General features: G+C 46.1%; 2 protein-coding genes across 3 annotated transcripts in view; both read left to right on the forward strand.

The window, feature by feature from the left end:
- Positions 1-20,290, forward strand: part of LOC119389906 (eukaryotic translation initiation factor 4 gamma 1) — a 126,998-nt gene that overhangs the window by 856 nt on the left and 105,852 nt on the right. The window lies entirely within an intron of this gene.
- Positions 15,478-17,302, forward strand: LOC119389908 (putative nuclease HARBI1). Its single transcript, XM_037657338.2, has one exon. It carries the CDS (start codon positions 15,549-15,551, stop codon positions 16,689-16,691), a length of 1,143 nt encoding a protein of 380 aa, XP_037513266.1. The 5' UTR covers positions 15,478-15,548; the 3' UTR covers positions 16,692-17,302.

Below are 20,290 nucleotides of genomic sequence, written 5' to 3' on the forward strand. Positions count from 1 at the left end.
GAATTTTGCGGACGCTCGGTGACCCTGACTGCGATTTCGCTGGCCCAAATATTTGGGTCAGCGGACGCCTCTCTCGCGGGAGACGAGGTAGTGCTCACGTCACGCGTGCAAAACTCGCGGAAGAAAAGGGGGGGGGGGGGCGTGTGCCTTGCCAGCGTCCTTAAGAAACAAGAACTGCGATCGCGGTTTGAGAGCTGTGGAAGCCGCGGTCGAGGCGATCAGACCCGGCATACGCACCCCCGGCTACGCTGTTGTATCAATGATTGCGCCATTGCGTCGCGAGCTTGTCGGCGTTGTCTCGGAGCTGGCACCCAGAGCCCTGAAACGCATCTGAGCCGAGTTTCAGTTCGTGCTTGTCAACGGGTCTGTGGCCTGTGGTGCTTCGGTAACTCCGAAACTGTCTCGTGCTTTCAGTTGTGACTGTGACACCTCGTTCAGACACCTCTAGTTTCCAGCCACACACTTGAACAGACTAACCGCATGCACTTTTACTACACATACACACGGGTTGGAACAGGTACTTCGAGATGAGTTTCTCAGAGATGTCCATCTGCTAGGCGCACTGCCGTTGAGATCCATCCTGTAGTATTGGAGTAGACTCCCTGTGGAAATGTGACAGCTTGTTGACTGTCATCGGCCATCGACTGACAGCCATCGTTCCAGATTGTGGTTTGAACTCCTGCAACATCGACGAGGCTGGCTGCTCGTCGTTTTTAATGCAGAGCTCCAGCTGTCGGTTAACTCGCTGCCGTCGAACTGCACAGACTGTGGCTCATAGCACAACTTGAGCTTGATGGCACGTGTACTATAGTACTGCTTCTGCTAGTATCACAAAGCACATTTCGCCCTCCATGTTACTAAAACTGCATTTATGCTAACTGGCCATATTTGCAGCTAATTGGTAATGTAATTATCAAAAAACAATGTGTTCACTGGTTCATTTTGAACCGGCTGTTCGAACTACAGGATTCATGCTTTGTCATACTGCTTCGAGCACATGTTCTTATATATAGGCCTTTTTTTATATAGATTGGTTCTCGTAAAGACTTGCGATTCCACTGAGGCAGGTGTCTGTACTGCAGCCCATCGTAGCTTTGTCTGAACATGTAAGCATATAGTGCCTCTTTTTTTTGTTTTGTTTTGTTATCATTACAATGGTTTCCACATGCCCTTGAGCGGGCAAAGAATGTTTATCCCGTGTGCAGCAGATCAGCAGGTATGCTTGTGCAAAAAAAGCCATTGCGATGGCCTTTCGTCGCATGTATGAAACAGGCATTGGGTACTTGCGTCATTCTCTCCCTTTGTTCTTTTGCACATGTTTGGAGCCCAGTAAAGGTTGCAGAGTGGGGGTTAAAAGAAGAGGAAAGCCTGTGATAACTTTGCATGTAGCACAAACTTGAGGCTGGAGGCTTGCAGAGTGAGAGAGAGATAACAAAAAAAGAAATATCTGCATTCCAAAAAAGACTCTCTTGATAAGATGTCATCCGTACCTGGCCAGTGTATGTCATTCACGATATCTCCAGCTGCCGTTCCTTGAATGGACATTCGAGATAGGTTGCAGCTGTGGGATCCTCGCTGTTCGTTTATGCAGGCCACTGTCCCGATTTGAAGGCTCGCATTTCGTGCTCGTTGGGACCGTCGAAGGCGTCTGTTCTGGCATTCCTGCGGAGGGTCGATCTCCAAATCTTATCGGAAGTGAGAAAGATCTCTCCTCCTTTTTCGTACTTTGCAACGAGGGTGTGCTTAATCTTGTTGGTTGTGGAGGGTGTTTTTGTCTTCGGCAGGCGTGAGTCATTTCTTGTTCGATGCGCCAACTGAGCACTGCGAGACAGCCCCCTCCCTCCTCTTGTTATCCTTAATCTTGCTGTTATCCTTAATCTTGTTAGAGGAGAGGGGGTCCCTTTGTCTAGGCAGCCTAGGAAGTTGCTGCTCGGGAAGCTCTGTAGTCTTGCTACACCTTGCTGACTGATGGAAAACTATTTCAACCCTTACTTTCAACCAAGACATGACATCGTGTACTTTCAACAATGGAGTCAGGGTCAGTATTTTGAGCATTTTTTTAGATAGCTTATGTTGCTTATCGGCTAACCGTCCCTCGCCTATTGCTTTGTTCCTGGTGTTTCGGTTGTCGGTATTTCAGGGCTAGGGGAGCATCTTTATCCCATGGTGCATTCCATTGCCAACAGCAGTTGTGAACAGTTCTTGTGTGCAGTGTGCTTGCTTCCTCCAACTCTGGGGTAGCTTACTTGAGTTGCCTTTGACAAGCTCTTTGCTATGGTTTGTTGACATTCGTGTGAAAAGTGAATGAGAAGTTTGTTAAAACTAATACACTTAGGTGCTTCTGTTGGTGTATAAGAATGTGGCGATATGAGCGGTGCTCCCTCAACATGTAGCTCACGTGCACTGCCTCCTAATATGCTCTCAGCCTAATTATGTGTAGCATTATCGACATTATTTTGCAGCTTCACCCCGTTGCTTTTCAGTAATGTCAGCGGCTGAAGTCTGAGACATTTTGTGGGAGCATTAAAAGTTGCCGTCACCGGGAAAGCTCTGAACTTTAGCAGATGGCATGTGGAACTGGTCAACAACCCCAGCAGAGTGCAAATGTGGCAAACATATTGCGTCAGCTTGGAGGCGTCTGACCTCTCGTGTAAACGGGGTAGTCCTCAGGCAAGGCCTGTTGCATGCAGTAACAGTTTCGCATGAAAGGCACGCATTCCACAGTGTACGCAAAACATATGGTAGCACATTCACTGTTGAATGGCATCTGGTTGTGGTTGCTGTACAATGTCAAATGTAATGTAATAGCTGTCGGGACATGCTGTGCGGAATTTTCATTCATTCGTGAAGACGTGATGGTGCAAATCTCCAATACATGCAGTGAAGCAGCTTCATTTTGATGTGACTAGCATTCTTTTGAGTTTTCTGTCTTGTCTTATGGAGCCCACTTTCTTTTCGCTCTGCTGTTCACAGCCACACGTGACTAGCCACTCCGTTTCCTTTTAACACTCCCAAATGGTACTGCCCTTGTGCATCTGCTGCAGTAGAAACTGCGAAATGCGATCAGTGATACAGGGACCATGTTCCAAGACGATTGCTTTTGGGTATCACGCTTTCAATGCACTCTGATTTGATGTTTGGGGAAAGGTGGTCAAGTAGTCACTTTAGACATTTGGATTGATCGTTCTACGTCACACCAAGTGACACTGTCGCCTGAAGCGATCCTCTCGGAATACGGCCCCAGGTGTTGTGGATTGGCGGAAACATTTTGTCGCAGTTGTTAAGCATGTGTGCTTTGTGGCGGCATTTCCTGTACATTGCATGCGGGCTAATTGCATTGGCTTTGATGGTTGTTGATATGGGTACTGCAAATGTTCATTTGATGTTATGCACAACCAACATCTTAAAAATTCTTATGTATCAAAGAAGGCTCACAGACTTAAATTACGTAGCTGCCATATTGCATGTGCTTTTCATATGTTTCACAGCTTGCCTGCACTTGTGTGTGGTCCATCACAAAAAGAATTTGGCTGATACTGTAGCAAACATTCCCTTGGCTCGATTGTTCTATGAGTCTCAAGAAGAGAAGTAGTCCTTATTTCACCGCGCTCAGAACAAATGCGTAGCTGCCATGCTTGCGTGCTTGCGTCGTGATGACAGTAGTCCTTGCCGCTCTGTTGCTGTGTTTAGGGAGGGCAACAGTGAGGGTAGGTAGTGCTGAGGAGGGTAACATTGTGTATACCTTCATTGAGAAAATTTTATGGGGCAGTTCAGGGATGCGTCGCTTGTCAATCCCACTGCTAGGATCCAACCAATGTGAGCCCCCTTTCCTTTTGATCTCAGGCTAAGCAGTTTTGTTGTAATTACACAGTCGTGAAAGAGTTAAAGCTGTTCTGTAATCCCAGCCCATTGGCAGGATTTTCGTGTGGCTCAGAAGTCAAAAACCACCTGAGCATTGAGCATATGTGCCCAGACAAGTGATGCTAGTACGGGCCAGATCACTGAAACATGTCGTCAAGGTTGTAGAACCTATACGACTCGCTTCTTGCACTTCAGGGAATGATAGTTTCAAGTTGAATAAAAGTTTACGTGCTTATAGTACGTTTTAGTGGATGACGCTTGAGAAGAATAACATGCCGCAGTGGTTCAGTGATTATGGCTATGCTGATGAGCTCAAGGATGTGGTTTCAATGTTCATGACATGGCAGGTGCATTCCTATTAGGACAGAGTTCCAAAGTGCTTGTGTACCAGTCTTTCGCGGCACTTCATACTATCCTAGGGAGTCAAATGGGGGCGTAGTTCATTACTTGTGGTGCAGTTTTGAAATGTTTAGGGGCACTAAAGTGAATCACTCAATCGGTTCAGACTGAAAATTAGTTTTGCTGGAATTCGGATGTCGTTAACTTCGCCATCGCAGAGGACAAAATCATAATTGGAAGAGAAAAATTCTCACTTATGAACATGGCGCTGACACTTCTTAACTTGTGAATGTCAGTGTGACGTCATGGATTGCAAAGTATTCTTTTACTATTTTTGGCTGCATTGGCCTGATAGTTTCCTGGAACATGCCATATTATAACCCCTGGCCCCCCTGGCTCCTTTAGAACATGGTGTAATTAATTTCTACCAACAGTTGTGTAGGCCCCAGGAGGCGGTATCTAATACCGTAGTTACACGGGCACGCTGACGTCAGTTAACCGGAGTGAATTACTGTTACCGCCAAGTTTAGTCAGCACCTCTTACACGGGGGAAGCTGTCGATGGTTTTCGGCTACGAAACGGGTCGCGTGACACTCAGCTTCACGAATGAAAATATAAAGATTTAGCTGCTTTAACTTATATTTAACTACGGTATAAGCGTGCAACGCTATGGCAAGTGGGGGCAAGAATCTCAAGGTGGCGTCACCAGCTGTATTTTCCTTTTGCGTGTTTTCTTGTTTACCAGGTGTCTTCTTCTTGCAAGAGGGGCGATTTTAATGTTGTGGAATGGTAATTTAGTAATACAAGATAGTCTTTCACTTTAGTGTCCCTTCAATTAAGCATCATTACTTCATCGGAAACACTTACAGGACACATTTCACTGAATGGCAGGTGCGAATATGACTGCATCGCTCGTGGCGAGGTTTGCTGAAGTCGTACTGTAGGAAGCGTAATGGTTGTTCTGGCTGTGTTATGGAACATAGAAACGGACTAACATGTTGTGGTACTTTGACACGCCCACCTCTTATCACCGAGACTGGTTTCCTAGGAATGATTAAGAAAATTATTTAGGGTACACTGTAACTTGGTAGTGTTTTTTTGAGGATGTGGAGAGCTACTCCATTCATTTAGAACCAGAGAGATATATAAATGAGAAATTAGATATTGGTACTCCATTAAAAGTTAATGCAGAACTCCGTAACAATTTTTGTACTGCCATGGGACATCACCCGCAGTTGTCAATTCAGAACGTACAGGTCACTCGTAGAAAGCTTCACGGAACATTGTTAGCATCTGTGTCACCATTTGTGCATGGTGTTACGGACGGGCACTTTGGTTTGCACTCATGGTGTATTGTGTCCGTAGCACCTCCCTCACGTTGCTTGCACGTTGCATGCGTGGCTGCATTGGGGATGCAAACACCTGCCATAAACGGAACATTGCGTAGTGGCGCCAAGCATGTGTGCTTGTTCAGGGAGTAGGTAGGTGAGGTTTAACCTTAGTTTAGCTTTTAACCGCACTTTCCGCTGCAATGTTGGTATAGTGTTTTGGTAACACGTTTTCTCGAACAGTGAGCCTGTATTTAGTTCCGATGCGTACGCTGCAGCTGTATGCCAGAAATGGTGCTGGGTGCTACATTTATTGGATTGAAGTAGACATCTGCCTGTAAAGTCTTAATCAGAGCAGAAAGAGATCCTTCAATCTAAAGTATTTTTGTTAAACCTTCAGGATAGTCCATTTCCGTGGTTACAGATCTCTGAAAACATATTTGTAGAGTAGAGCTTATCGCAAGGAATTTTTCGTTATTCCAGAAGACCTTTTTTCTTGCGTTGTGAGAAAAGCGAAACAGCTGATCCGACGGCTGAGAAATTTGGGTAGGAGCCATAGGTAAAATTTTGACCACTTGGCTTCAAGAAGCTTAGAAGTGACTGCACAAGAAATTCTCTTGCCTTTTTCCTTTTAAATTGGATTATGATATCAGGCCACGAGTTCCTCGAACACGTTAACAGATTATGTACCATTCACTGGTGACCAAATAAAAACAAAACAGGAACATGCTAAGGGGGTTGTGGTTTTAGTTGAACACGGCTCACCTATGCACTAGATGGCTTTTTGAGGCGGCAGCTACATGGCATTGTAAACTGAAGAAGTGAGGGTTGGTTAGGCATTATTTGCGGCAAGTTGGGCAGGTTGGTAAAGACGCATAACTTTGGGGGGGGGGACTGGGTAGTGCATAAAACACGGACACAAAAGATAGAGATGTAGACAGCACAAGCGCTACTTATAGAGCATAGACAGCATAGCGCTTGTGCTGTCTACGTCTCTATCTTTTGTGTCCATGTTTTTTGCGCTACCCAGTCGAAGTTAGGCATCATTTGTTTTGCTGAATGTCATTGGAGATTATGGGAAAGATAAGTTCGCATCGTAAGAGAAGTGAGCCTCAACTGTGTTCATAAAAGTATTCCTTTTCAGTGCTGTGTATACTTTTTTAATGCTTCGTCAGTGACTCAAGCAGCACTTACACATGTAACACGGGAATCGTCAACTTGCGTACATGTTACACATCCTCAAAGATGATTATCAGGTGCACCTGAGCTCACGGCGTTGCCAAACAATAATCATATGGTGTTAAACGCGGGATATTTCTGAATACATGTGTATCTCTTGTGGGACACTGGACAGTGGTCACCCTAATTGTATTATCAATATCCAACTCTTCAATATAGATTAAATATCACATGGCCCTTATCAAGTATTGCTGCATGTGATGTTCACTCATTCTCAACACCGGTTCCACCTAACTTTAGCCCTTCTTGTAGCTCTTCGAAAAGTGCAGTAAGTAATGATGGATACTGAAGTTATTCATGTAGCAGGAAGTGTACAGTACTCACGGATTGAAACTCGTCATTCTAAAGTCTTCAGTTCACGTCATATTGACGTAATTTTGACTCTGAACACTTAGATCAGAGCCTATGCTACCTTTAGCGGCCAGATTTATTGCGACATGGCGCGGTTATCTTGAACAATTGTGCGTGCCCCTCGTTATACAAAAATTTTTGATGTCGCATTCAACCGAAGAGTACTGTACCTTTGCAGAGGCAAGTTCTTTGGCTGAAACATTGGCTCCATCCAGGCTGAGGTTTCTCTTGTTTGTCTACGGCTGTTCACTTTTTCATAGTCCCGTAACTCCTGTACCTCCTTGTAATTGTTCGTTTATTTGCATGTGGTTTCTGAAGCGGAAAGTAGGAGCCTGCAGTCATTATACTTGATAAAAAGTGGGAAAGCACGTAGCAAGAAACGGATAAGCTTCAGAAAAAGTGCGACCAAATAAGGCAATAGCTGAGTTGTTTTATATTCAGGATAAAAGATATTGACTATGATTACAGGATATAAGGTATTCTTACAAGATATGCGGTCGCATTGCGTGTGATAACCTTGCGTTCCCGTTTCACATTCCCCTATCGCAGTGGCTGTGATTCTTTGCTTTTGCAGATGTGCCTAGTCAGCATTGAATTGTTGCTAGGGAAAATTGTTCTCTGGATGAAACAACTTTGCGACTATTTCTCTAAAGCTTCTGTTTCTCTAAACTGTAATTTTTCTCTAAAGCTGTAATTGGCCTGTCTGTTTAATTTTTAAACACTGGACCGGAAACTAGCCTTACTTGGCTATCGGTCCAGGTAATTGTATAAGTGTGTTTGTGTAAAGAAAAATAAAGCACTTCACTTCACTTCAAACAAAAAGTCTATTCCTCCGTCAATGCTGTGATCACGCAGACATGCCCCTTTGACGCATTTGGCCAGTCTCACTTTCCACTCTTCTCACAAGAGTTGTTTAACAGGCAAGTTCAGTACATCTTAGTAGGGAAAATTGTGTGCACATAGGCTTTATTTGCCATATGTACAATATAGGGTGTTTGAAATGGCAAGTAGTGTCTCAACTCATGGTTTAAATCGACTTTACTGGGAATTAGGTGCTGAAAGGGCTGATAGAGGGAAGCATTAGGAATTAATGTGTGATGTCACTTTGGTGCGCTGCGTGTCCTGCGAATGTTGTCTGCAGCGTTTGCCAGAACTTGACAGAGCTGCGCTTTACTATTCTAGGCTGATCTTTTTGCGCAGCTTGTGTGTCAACACAGCTTGCTTTGTCACTTCACGGATTCTTGAAAGCACAGTGATCAAGCACGCTTCGATTGCTGCGCTTCAATTTGAAACTGCAAATAACAACCCCTGTGCTTTTCTTGTCTTCATTATCTGTTGACTTTATATGGCTATGCCCTGGATTGACTCCCCTTCATTCATCCCTTAGCAATGGTCTCTGCTGCGGAAGGTTAGATGCTTTTAGGCTGCTGCCGGCTCGTAAAAGTTCATGAGAATCATTTAGACATGTGGTGTCAACAGGTGCCAGCACTGGTACTGCTCGTTCTCTTCAAGCACTCTTCAAGAAGTTCCGTTTACAAGTCTGTATTTGTAAATGTGAATGTAGGTGGCCAGCAGTCTCGCGGCGGCAACCATTTGAATCTTAAAGGGACACTAAAGGCAAATAACACTTTATGTCAGAGTGAAAGCTCAATGTATGACAACGTCTAAAACGGCAATATTATCAACAGCAGTGCCCTGCTTACTGAGAAACAAAGCTAAATGTATCACACGATGAGCGCCACGAGCGGGACATTTTGGAAATGATCCCGATGACGTAAGGGAGTCCGACTATAATTAATCACTCGTAATCAATCTAGCTGCAATAAAGAACCTTCCTTGCATCAAGAGACGTAATAAACTGCTACGTGTTCATTTCTGTTTGATTCATGGAAAAAAGAAACTTTTTGGCATTGCCATGGAGAACGGCGCGCGTGGTTCAAAGGTTCCGTATTCACTGAACCGCGCTTCGCCCGGCACCCTGCTTCGCTCACACGGTCATGTCTCAGTGGTAGTTTTGGTATTGCGTACTGCCGTGTGTGTTTTGCGCGCTCGTGAAAGTCGCTCAGACAGAAAGTTTGACAAAATGCCACATGCATGTGATGTTGCCGGATGCCCGAATGGTGCATGCCGCCGTGCAGTAAAGGCGGGCAACGCTGGGCACAGCAACAGTGACGTGAGAGAGACCGCTTTCAGGCGAGTGATTTGAAGTGCGCTAGTGCGATGCGGACCTCTAAAACGTGATTTTATTTCAAAATAAGCACTTCCTTAGCACAAAAAGTAGCACTAAGACGTTTCTGGACCGCTATTTCAACAATTAGTGTCGACTTAATATTTGCCTTTAGTGTCCCTTTAACATTACAAATCGTAAATGTACATGGTAGGTGGTGTGCATCTTAATGCAACTTGAAAGGAGGTTGCGGAAGATTTGATATAGAGAAAACTACCTTTAATGTGTTCACTCGCTGCATGAAACTGTGGAGGCCAATATGTAAAAATTGTTTGTGACCCTCTTGCACACGGGTAGGTGTTTCAATGCACATTGGTAAGAGTCTGCAAAGGCCATCACTGCTCCTTACTCCACAACATGCTGCACAATGTCATTGTCACCATCAGTAGGTTGCACCTTTCATTGCCTTTCTGACCATCTGTAATTAGAATGTGTTGTGCACTTGAGAATGGTTTTGATTGAAACTTCCTGTGATTCTGTGTGCATTTCGTCTAAATATTTTGCTTCGAAGACACACACGGCAGTAATCCCACCTCTGCTTGCGTGCAAAGTTTCAGCTGGAAATATTCCAAGTGCTTGTAGGCTTATGTAACGGTCGGAGGAATATGCCTTGCGTCATGTGGCCAAGGTTGGAGACCACCGCGCAATTTCAAGGCTGTGCGACGGCAGATAACCATCTCTATGGTCGTCTCGTCTACGCAATTTTACTTTTCGATTTTTTTTTTTTCACTTGCATTTGCACATGCATGCTCAGGTTGGGGCTGTGTGTTTGCTCATCCCAACTGTACTGTCTGGAATTGAGTTTATGGGACTTTGTTGCTGCCATTACTTCCCTGGAAAGAATGTGAAGTTTGCCGTATCACCTTGATTTTCCTTTTGAGGCGTGCTACGTTGTGTATTGTGTGTTTCATAATCGACTTTGCAGTCTTTGGGGACTTGCGCTTATAGTCTACTTTTAGACCCAATAAACTGCGGCGTCAGTGATAGTAGTTTGGCGCGTTTCAGTGCTTGCATGTGTTCCATAACACTTGTGCCCGTATTCCCAAACTTGTACCAATAACCCTGCATTGCATACAGGAACATGTACTGTTTTATATAGGATTCTATTTATTATGGTATTGCAGAAATGCAGGCGTTACTAGGACTTACAAAAGGATAAAGGTATTTTCAACAAGCTTGTTTTATCACTGTTATATCAGGGCTGACTTAGCAGTGGAGGTAATGTTATTAGCTGGAACATTAAAAAAATTTTTGAGTAAGATATTTGCACAGGATACGTTTGTATTAAGTGACTGCACACTGGTCAGCTTTCTGTATGGGATCATTAGGTATGGCTGTCATTTTTCTTGGTGATATTTCATCCTGCAGTCATAGTAAGCTTTACCTATATTGACCACGTTCCGTACATTATGGGAACAACAAATTGTGATCCGCTTAAGCCGAATCTGTTTGATTTTTGTTGTAGTGTGAAGGCTATCCATCAGCTGTCCACCAACCATCTCTGCGTCTTGTTATTGTTACTGTTAGACCAGGAGGCAGAGATGACAGTAGTTGTAGCATGCCTGAACCTGCCCTTATCCTAGGATTTCAGTACACTCACAACTCCACTCTTCATATAAAGGAATGTAAGGCGTGCAAATACGGACCCAAGGGAAGATGACAATACAGCGCAAACGCCATCTGTGTTGTCTTGTTCGCTTGTGTCCATGTTTGCATGCCTTACCTTCTTTTAGGATGAATCCTTACCAACTAGCCCAGCTTTGTCGTTTTAAGTTCTTCATGTGCTGCCTCTGCTCAATGAACGGTGCACGCCTTTCATTCAGACACGAGGGTAGTCGAAGCTAATGGGGAGTGTGCTAATTGATTTGCATCAAAGATAACGAAGTTGCGTTTTGAGTGCTTAATTTGAAGAAAACTAAAAGCTGGCAATTACTTAACAGAACTGACATTGTGGGCATGAGAAATTAGAGATAGAGGCCTGTTTGAAGAAGGGAAGTCACATAGCCAGAATGGTAGACTGCAATGGATGCAGTAGCACACCTGCTATAGGACAAGTTGTCACCGCCCCCTTTGAAAAAGGATGCCAATGAGGTCATCGTAATGGTGTGGAATATACTGAGTGGAATATTGTTTTATTGAGATTACAATTATGCGGACACTCGAGGCACATTTTGCCGTCGGCGTCGCCGTCACGTTCTGTATAAAGTCCAAATCGATAAGATCAATGCGCTGGCCGGCTTCGTCGGGCGAAGGAGCATGAAGGGGGCGGGCTGCGTCGCTCGGGCAGCAACTGCGAAATTTGATAGAAAGGGCACGGTTGCCTGCGATATTTCGACAGATATCATTAGACTGCACCTACCCTTGTACGCACCCGTCACGGTTGTTTAGTGGTTATGGGGCTTTACTGCTGACCCGTAGGGCGCGGGATCGAATCCCGGCCGCGTTTCGATGGAGACGGCATGCTAGAGGCCCGTGTACTTAGATGCACGTCAGAGAACCCTAGCGTTTTGTAGATCTACGTGAGATCGGATCGCAGCGCCAAAAGACGAGGACGAAGGAAACGCGGTACACTGGACGAGCGCTGCACAGCGCTCGTCCAGTGTACCGTGTTTCCTTCGTCTTTTGGCGCCTTGTTTTCCCAGCTATGTGCTTAGCTAGCCTTACTTTCTATGACATTCCAATTCGTTGCTATCGCGTTCATTGTTTCGCCATTGCGGTGAAAGTGCGATTTATTATTTTTTAACAGGAGATTCAGCACCTAAGAAGTTAGGGGGCGTTGGGAGAGTCCGACGATGTTTGTTGTTGTGCTTGTGTGGTGACAAGTGCGGCTTCGAGCGCTGAACTTTTCACTCGAACGGAGCTCGCTAAATGTGCGCCGCGTCGCCTCGTGACGACAGCGCTGATTGACGCGCAGCGAGCGAGTGTGGCACGTGGGTGTTGCGTCACACAACCACGTTGTCTTCCAGACGCGTGCTGCGCTCTTTCTTTTTTTTTTTTTTTTTTTTGCCACGCTGTCGTGGGTGACGTGGCGATGGATGAGGAGTCATCCATCGCGCGCGCGCAGTTGATCCTAGAAAAAAATAAACGCATCTGCGAGATACGACGACCGCGCTATTATAAGACGAGCTCAACAATGTGGCGCGATAGGCATATAATAGATGAATCATCAAGGCAGGCTGATGGGCTTGTTGATACTGCTTATCTTTAGGTTTGGCTCAAGGCAACGACGTGTTTTCTCTTGTCTGCGTAGTTTCTTTGTTGCGCTAAGCCTCGTCGAAGTTTGGTTGCGTGTCCTCAAGAAAACGTATGCTACTTCGCTGCTAGTGCATATTTTCGGTGGTAGCGGCGTAATCGTGAACACGTTGCTTTTCTAGACCTGTTTTCGGCAAGAACGCTTGTCGAGCACACACAAACGCAAAATGTGCAACTGTTGCTGAACGAAGCTTCACGAGGGGGATCATGGATGTCGTCATAGGCGTGCGCAGGGTTCTCCATAGGGGGGGGGGGGGGCGAAGGGGGGTCAATGTATGGGGCATATTTTGCGCCCCCCCTGCCCCCCCCCCCCCCCCCCCCCCCCCCCCTGTGCGCACGCCTATGGATGTCGTTACGGTCGTCCCGTATTCCGCTAACTCCACTGCGAATGCCGGACGCACTTAAGTTATCTAATGATAATTGGTTTCGTTACCGCGCTGTGTTGATACACGATACATTCTGTGAAAGCTTAGCGTCTAAGGTGCTGCGCCGCTAAAAGCGCGAGGACGCGGGTTCGATACCCTGATGCTGCGGCGTCCACATTTCGATGGCGGGCTGTTTAGGTTCACGTTATCAAAAAAAAAAAAAAAAACTCCGGACGGTCTTAATTATTCGAAAGTCACCGGCGACTGTGTGCCCCATAATCATCTCGTGGTATTGTCACGCATTCTTTTTTTTTTTTACCGAAGTTGGTGATCACGTGGTGTGGAGCATTACACATTTGTTTATTTGTAGCGTGCGGTAATGCGAATTTTCATTCGTCCATGATTTTAGCTGCGTCTATATCGTCACCTCCGTTCTCTGCGCCGCGTTTTTTTTTTTTTTTAACTTGATGCGAGTATAGGTCAGTATGCGCAACTCCTCCCAAAACCTCGTGGCTTGCATGAGCATTGTCTTGCGCAGCTGGCGTGGTTGGTGCCACCCCCCTCCCCTCCCCCCTCGTTTGTGCACGAGACGAATTCACTTGCACATCACAGCTTTTGCAAACGCCCACCTTGCAGGGTTTTGATGAATCGCTTTTTATTCTCATATTTCTCTGGCGCCGCGTGATCCTCGCTGGTAATAATCGCAGCTGCGGCAACTATGGATCCCCCTCCTCCTCATCTTTACTCTCTCTTTAAGTGGGATCAGGTGGTGTGCTTTGAAGCGTTGCATATGTGGGCTTATTTTTTGTTTTTGTCTTTTTTCCGGTAGATAGGGAGTGATGTTGGTCACGAATGCGGGTGGCACGCGGAAAAAATAGATAAATATAAAAAACAAAAACAAACGAACAAAAAAAAAACGCGCTACCGCCTGGCTTCTGTTGTTGCCGGCGCGCCTCGCTTGTGCCGTGAGTTCCGCATCGCAACGAGGTCTCAACCTTGGGTCCTCCCTCTCTCTCTCCCCCCTCCCCCCCCCCCCCTTTCTGCTGGTCGCAGCCACTATATCGCTAGGACGGATAACTGGGCGTGTTGGTTTAGCATGTTCCGAGGCGAAAGGCGCGCTCACTGTATAAATGGCATATTCAATCAGATTTAAACGTTAACACGTTCTAGCGAGTTACGGTAATAGCGTGCCGTATACGGTACGGTATTAGACAGTTTTAGTCTGCCGCAAACTTCCTTGTGTTAGCGTGGAGCCGGACACCGTAAACGTGAAAGGCCGCATAGATCAGGGGTCTCGACTCACCTCAGCTAGCGGGCCACCGCCGCAAAATTTATTCCCGCAAAGGTCGGGACAGTGAAGAAGGTTGCAGGGGGGGGGGGGTAGTTTTGAACGTGCCACTTAACTAAAGTTGTTGCTTGGGCGAGTTCGTACGACTCGCTTCACCTAAAAACAGCGCGAAAGACATGACCGGTAAAAGGACACAGTAGAAGGTCTCTGTCCTTCTTCTACAGGTACTCTTGTCTTTTTGGCTGTTTTTTATGAGAAGTACCATGTCACCTAACGCCCTAACGCTGCCATTTGAAAGAACGCATTTCCCATATATATATATATATATATATATATATATAATTTGTTAGCGTGTGCATCATTTCTGAAGGGGATTTGGCGCCACATTTCGTCAAACATATCGATACGTATTTCCAGAATGACTCATATCTGGACTGTCTCGCAAAGTTACAAACATCTTATTCCGTGCGAAGCCGCGGGCCGCGTGTTTGAGACCCCTGGTATAGATGGTGCCATCGGTGCGGCCGAGATGAGCCGGGCAAGTGAAGGCTTGTTATTGCAGAAACTTTGTGGATTCTTCTTTCCTGCTGGCGTAAATTCGCGGCAGCGGCGTAATATCGAATGAGTTGCCTTTTTAAACTTCATTTATTTTTTTCCATCGCGGACACTAACTAGTTGGCGGAAACAAACAAACGAGTCTATGGCGGCCACCGGGACTTTTTTTTATCTCATTGGAGTGTCATTTCAGCGGAGGACACCCAGTCGTTCCCTCTCGGCGCGTTCTTTTATGCTCTCCCTGTTTAAACAAAGGGTTGGAGGGGCCACCGGAACTAATCTGATGTCACCATTTCTTGCTCCGCGCGATCGAGCAAGAGTTCACCCGCGTACCAACCAGTTGGTTCGCAAAGATGGCGGCCACGGTGACGTCAATGGGGGGGGGGGGTGGCCGTTCGCATTGTTCGTGTCTAGTCACCGCGCTGAGCCGTGCTCCCGCAAGGGTTGCAGAAAATAGTAGGTCCGTTCGATTCACCTGCACCACTCTGAACCGGTTCACAGCAGTTCCCGAGAGGTTCGCGACGGGTGCGCGGCTAGTTCAGCAGTGCCGCAGAAGTGCCGTCCCAACCGGATAGCAGCGCCACGCAGAATCGAATGCCGAAGTGCAGTTGTTGTGCCAAGTCTTCTGCTGTTCCAAATGAGCGCGCGGGTTGTGCGAGGCACATGGTGCAAGGTGTACGTCCCTCATTTTGTGTGCTCTCTTCGTGTGTGAATTATCATTCTCCTACCTGTCGCTTTTCTGTATGAAGATGAACTCTGGCCTGATTTCAACTGTCGTGCAAGTCGCCATGGAGCTGATGGATTCTGACAGTGACGAAGAGTACGACGACTTAGTCGCTACAATAGCGATGAAATCAGCGAGATTGGACAGAAATCGCATACCAAGGTATTGTGAGGACGTTGTTGACCGGTACTTTGGTTTCGAGTTTAAACGGATGTTTAGGCTGTCACGCGAGACGTTCAGGGATCTCGTTGCCCGCTACCAGACGTCCTCGTTCTTCCCCGATTCTGCTGGTGGTCGCCCACGGATCAGTGCCGATAAGACTTGCCTGGTAGTGCTGAGCTACCTCGGTAGCCAGTCGAGTATGTACTCCCTTGCTGACAGATTTGATGTATCCGAGTCGTCAGTTCACACGTGCATTGAGCGCGTATTGGACTTTTTAAACAGCATAAGCGAAGAAGTCATTTCTTGGCCAGACAGTCATGAGCAAGAACGGATCAAGACTGGCTTTTTGGTAAGGAGCGAAGGTAAAGGCCCGCGCAACACCATAGGCTGTGTGGACGGTTGCCATATAGAGATTAAAAAGCCGGAGGAGTCATCGCATTCGTACTTCAACCGCAAGAAATTTCCATCTGTGGTGCTCCAGGGAATATGCAATGACAGGAACAAGTTCATTGACGTTTTAGTTGGATTTCCTGGATCTGCACACGATGCCAGGGTGCTTCGTGAAGGCCCTTTCTTCGAGGTAGCCCAGACAAAGTGCGCAGACAGTTACCTGCTTGGAGACTCCGCATACCCCTTGCTTCCGTGGTTGTTGACGCCATACCGGGATAATGAGCAGACCTTTCCAGTATGGAAGAAGCGCTATAACAAGTGTCATTCTCAACAGAGGTCTGCCATTGAGAATGCCTTTGGCCATCTGAAACAAAGGTTTCGTAGGCTTTACTTTGTTGACGCTGCTACAGTCAAACAGTGCTGCCTTATAATAATGGGTGCTTGTGTGTTGCACAACATGTGCAACGAAGAGAGGGATTTCTTCATTGAGCTCCAGGAAACTGCAGAGTTTGAAGAAGTTGGAAATGATGATGAGAATGATGTAACGGACCGAAGTTTGGCTGCATACAGTGAATGTTTGAGAAAGGCCATTGCTCAAAAGCATTGTTAGTGCCTAAGTGAGGATTTCATGAATTTGTGATGTTTAAGAGTGGAGTGCATTGTTGTCTAATAAAAGAAGAAAACGATTTTTTGTTGCTCAATTTATTCACCATTTTTTCCACACTGACTCTCAACGGCAGTGACAAGGCGTTCTAGCAGGCTCATTTTGGCACTGAACCGTGCCTCTCTTTCTCTGCGGCTTTCCTTGAACTCTTCGAGCAGAGCTTGGAGCGGAGTGCCATCCACCCTTTTCCTTTTTTTTTTCTGTGGCTGGCTTGATGGCCCGGCTTCAGCCACTTCTTCGTGTGCACGTTCTGGTTCTGCACCTGCTGTGTCAAGCTCACTTGATGGCGGAGAGTCATTTTGATCACCTGCGTCGAGGCTGTCCCTGAAACAAAATGTAACTGTAAATATGAAATATTTACATTTCATGTACAATAACTTTACCTGTTCTTTTCAATCACCCTTCCTGGGGCAATCAGCACTGTCGGGGTGATGTGATGCTCTTTCTCAAGAACATCACTCAGTTCTCTAGAAAGAAAAAATATTGCTAGTGTGTTGATGAATAGTTGAATATGACCTGTACTCACTCTTCAAATTCGCAAGAGACCCTTCCGTTGCCTGACGAGTTATTTTTTGTTTTGGTGCGTTTGTAGGCGCGCTCGAGGCTCTTCCATTTATTTTGCACTTGTAGAGGGCTACATGGAGCCTCAAATTCCTTTGATATAATGTCAGCAAGTACTTGCCACAGGGCCTTTTTTGTGCTGAAAGAAATGTACGCAAAGCTTTAATGATCACAAAAATAAAGGCTTGGCATGTGTTAGAAAGAACATGTATTGATATTTGGGGTATTTCACGGTTACTCCATATAACACTTGCCGAAAACCACCCTTCTTGCCAACAAGGTCCTTCAGCTCCTTATACTTTTGAATTAAAAATCTTGTTTTGGGTCCGGTCCACAGCTCCGGTTCAGGAGATATTGGGTTGTCACTGTTATTCTGGCTGGGTGCCACAGGTGACATGTCGGAAACAAGTTCCCTTGGGCTGTCCTCATGCTCATAGGGGCTTTGTTCGTCTGTCACATCGTCTTGGACAACAAGAGTGACGACTGTTCCATCTATAAAAAAAAATGTAGCAAGAGTCATGCTTCAGGAAGGTCTTGTTGCTGATTAAAAGGTCGCATAACGACATTTAATTTGACAAAATCGTGCATCTTCTAGGGAATGATGAAGCCACAGATGTGCATGAAAAACGCAGAATATTAAAATGACGTTATATTTTACTCTCTTTGAACACTTACTTATATTACTGCGAACTAAACTTAGGGCAACTGAACTGCTTCAAACTTACAAGCATTATTTTGTTCAGAAAAAAGCACTGTGGTCATGGAGAATTCCGGTTTTTAGAACACAATGAACATCCATTTCATAAACAACATTGTGAAGATTGCGAATATCTACAAGTACAAACTATTGAGGTCCTAAAAAAATTCTACAGAAGGTAGAGTAGGACTATTAGAAAGGCTAGCAAATTTTAGGAAAACTAAGACGACAGAAGACAACGGCAAAACTGTTAGGCGACAAGATGAGCGTACACGTGCTTGTGAGAGATTTCAGGGTTAACTTGCATAAAGGTGGCCATGAAAACTTTTCAACGTGCCCGCAGCAGCATTATACAAATCCAACAATACAATGTACACAACGCGTCGCAGTTCACGTTTTTAAAGCTTTGTGTTAACAAATGCCAGCCCACACGAGTGATGCACAGAGATCGTGGTGCCTAAAATGCGAGATTCCCATTACAGGACCGCGCAGCAAGCAGCGCACTAGCATCCAGCCTTAATTAGCGCTCGAAACGTTCACATATTTATCGACCTCTATATCCCAAGCGCTATAAATAATTAGCCAAAATTTACCGAGCAGACAAAACAGATGCATGCCTACCTGGTACTCTGTATGCAAAGCCATTGCCCTGTGCAATCCGGCTCCCGTCGTCGCTAAGGACGGGTGTCAGGAGGGTTTCCACGCCGTCGATATTAACTCGCACCGCCATCGTCGGCTGTTCCAACCGTCTGCTTCCGATGCGCTGAACTGACTGAACGGCTGAACCACGCCGGCACTTTACTGGCACCACCACCAACAGAGGTGCAGGAAAATGCGAGAAAAAACGTGAACCAAGGCTGCACCTCTCCTGCACTTTTTGAAACGAACGGCGGTGTGCAGAGGGCGCTAGGCTGCACCGGTGAATCGAACGGTAGGGTGCAGCACCTTGTGAACTGGTTCTGATGGTGCAGGTGAATCGAACGGACCTAGTGCCTTTTTCCTTTCCTTCAACCACACATTCTAGTCACCGAATATGCACTCGAAGGAGGAGCGGTTCTTTCGAATTTTCTCGCGAAATACTCTGCTGCGCAGGTGTGGAAGTCCTCTCTCGCACCACGAAATTTGCCGGGGGTACCTTCTTGCCGACCACAGAGATAGATGACTGCAAGCCGCGTTCGCGTTAAACGAGTACTGACGCGAAATTTAAATATTTTCGGCTTGTTGCTCTAAATAAAAAACGGGTCACGAGAACCCTAAAAACAGTGTCGTAGTGATTCGGAATGCATTGAATATATTTTTAATACTGCTATCTTAAAAAAAAAAAAAGGTTTCGGTATCGAGGGGCAGCTTCGAAGTGACATGTCAACGCAAGTCTGACGTCACCGGAAGCCTGCAACTCACGAATTACTAGCACCAGCTCTGTCATTCTGGTTCACTTAACCAACGATGAGTGAATTGTCGTCCAGCTACTCCCGACAGCGATTTCTGCGATTTAAAAGGATACTGAACAAAATTTTCACCGCCGAGATAAATGGCCCAATTCAAAGATTGGGTGCTGAAATTTGTTGAAACAACCTTCATTTCAGCCAGAGACTAGCAGAAAATAATGAATTTATTGCATTTTTCGCAAATTGGCGCGTCTAGCGGTCGCGCCGCGAACTAGAGAGGAAGTGACGCGAAACTCGGCGGATACTGACTGGCCAAGTGTGCTCGCTGCAAAATCGCTTACCAATCGACATCGCAAGCGCCACCCGCTGCCGCGCCATAGCCGCGCGTCTCTCTCAAAACGTGTTCTCACGGTCGGGAAGGTGTTCTGGAGAGGAGAGGTGGAGAAAGGGAAGTGGCAGGGCAGGAGAGAGCGTGCCGGTTGCCCCCCTCTTGCTGGAGCATTCGACGTCACGGCCGTCGACAAGCGCACTGGCGTGCAGTCGCCGCGCTCTCACAATCCACTAAAAATACGGCCATCTGCTCGAAATTACGCGAAATAAACGCTGTTTATAGGAACAGTCGTGTCGTCTTAGTCGAATGCAAGTGTTTTCGTAGCTTTTTCAAATTTTTGTTCAGTATCCCTTTAAGCTGCATGCAGGGCGCAGAATTCGCAAGCCTAGTGAACCGTGTTGGCTCGCCTTGATAAATGTCCATTGTGGTGGTGTTTGCTTGCAGATGCTGGGCGACGAAAACTTTAAAATCAAAGTAAAATATTTTATAAGTGTTGTCTGGCCGCGGTGTGTGGAGAGCGTTGATAGTGCATATCATGGAAACGAAAAATGTACCTTTTGGGGTGCCT

Source organism: Rhipicephalus sanguineus, chromosome 4 (assembly GCF_013339695.2).
Source record: "Rhipicephalus sanguineus isolate Rsan-2018 chromosome 4, BIME_Rsan_1.4, whole genome shotgun sequence".
NCBI classification, from domain to species: Eukaryota; Metazoa; Arthropoda; class Arachnida; order Ixodida; family Ixodidae; genus Rhipicephalus; species Rhipicephalus sanguineus.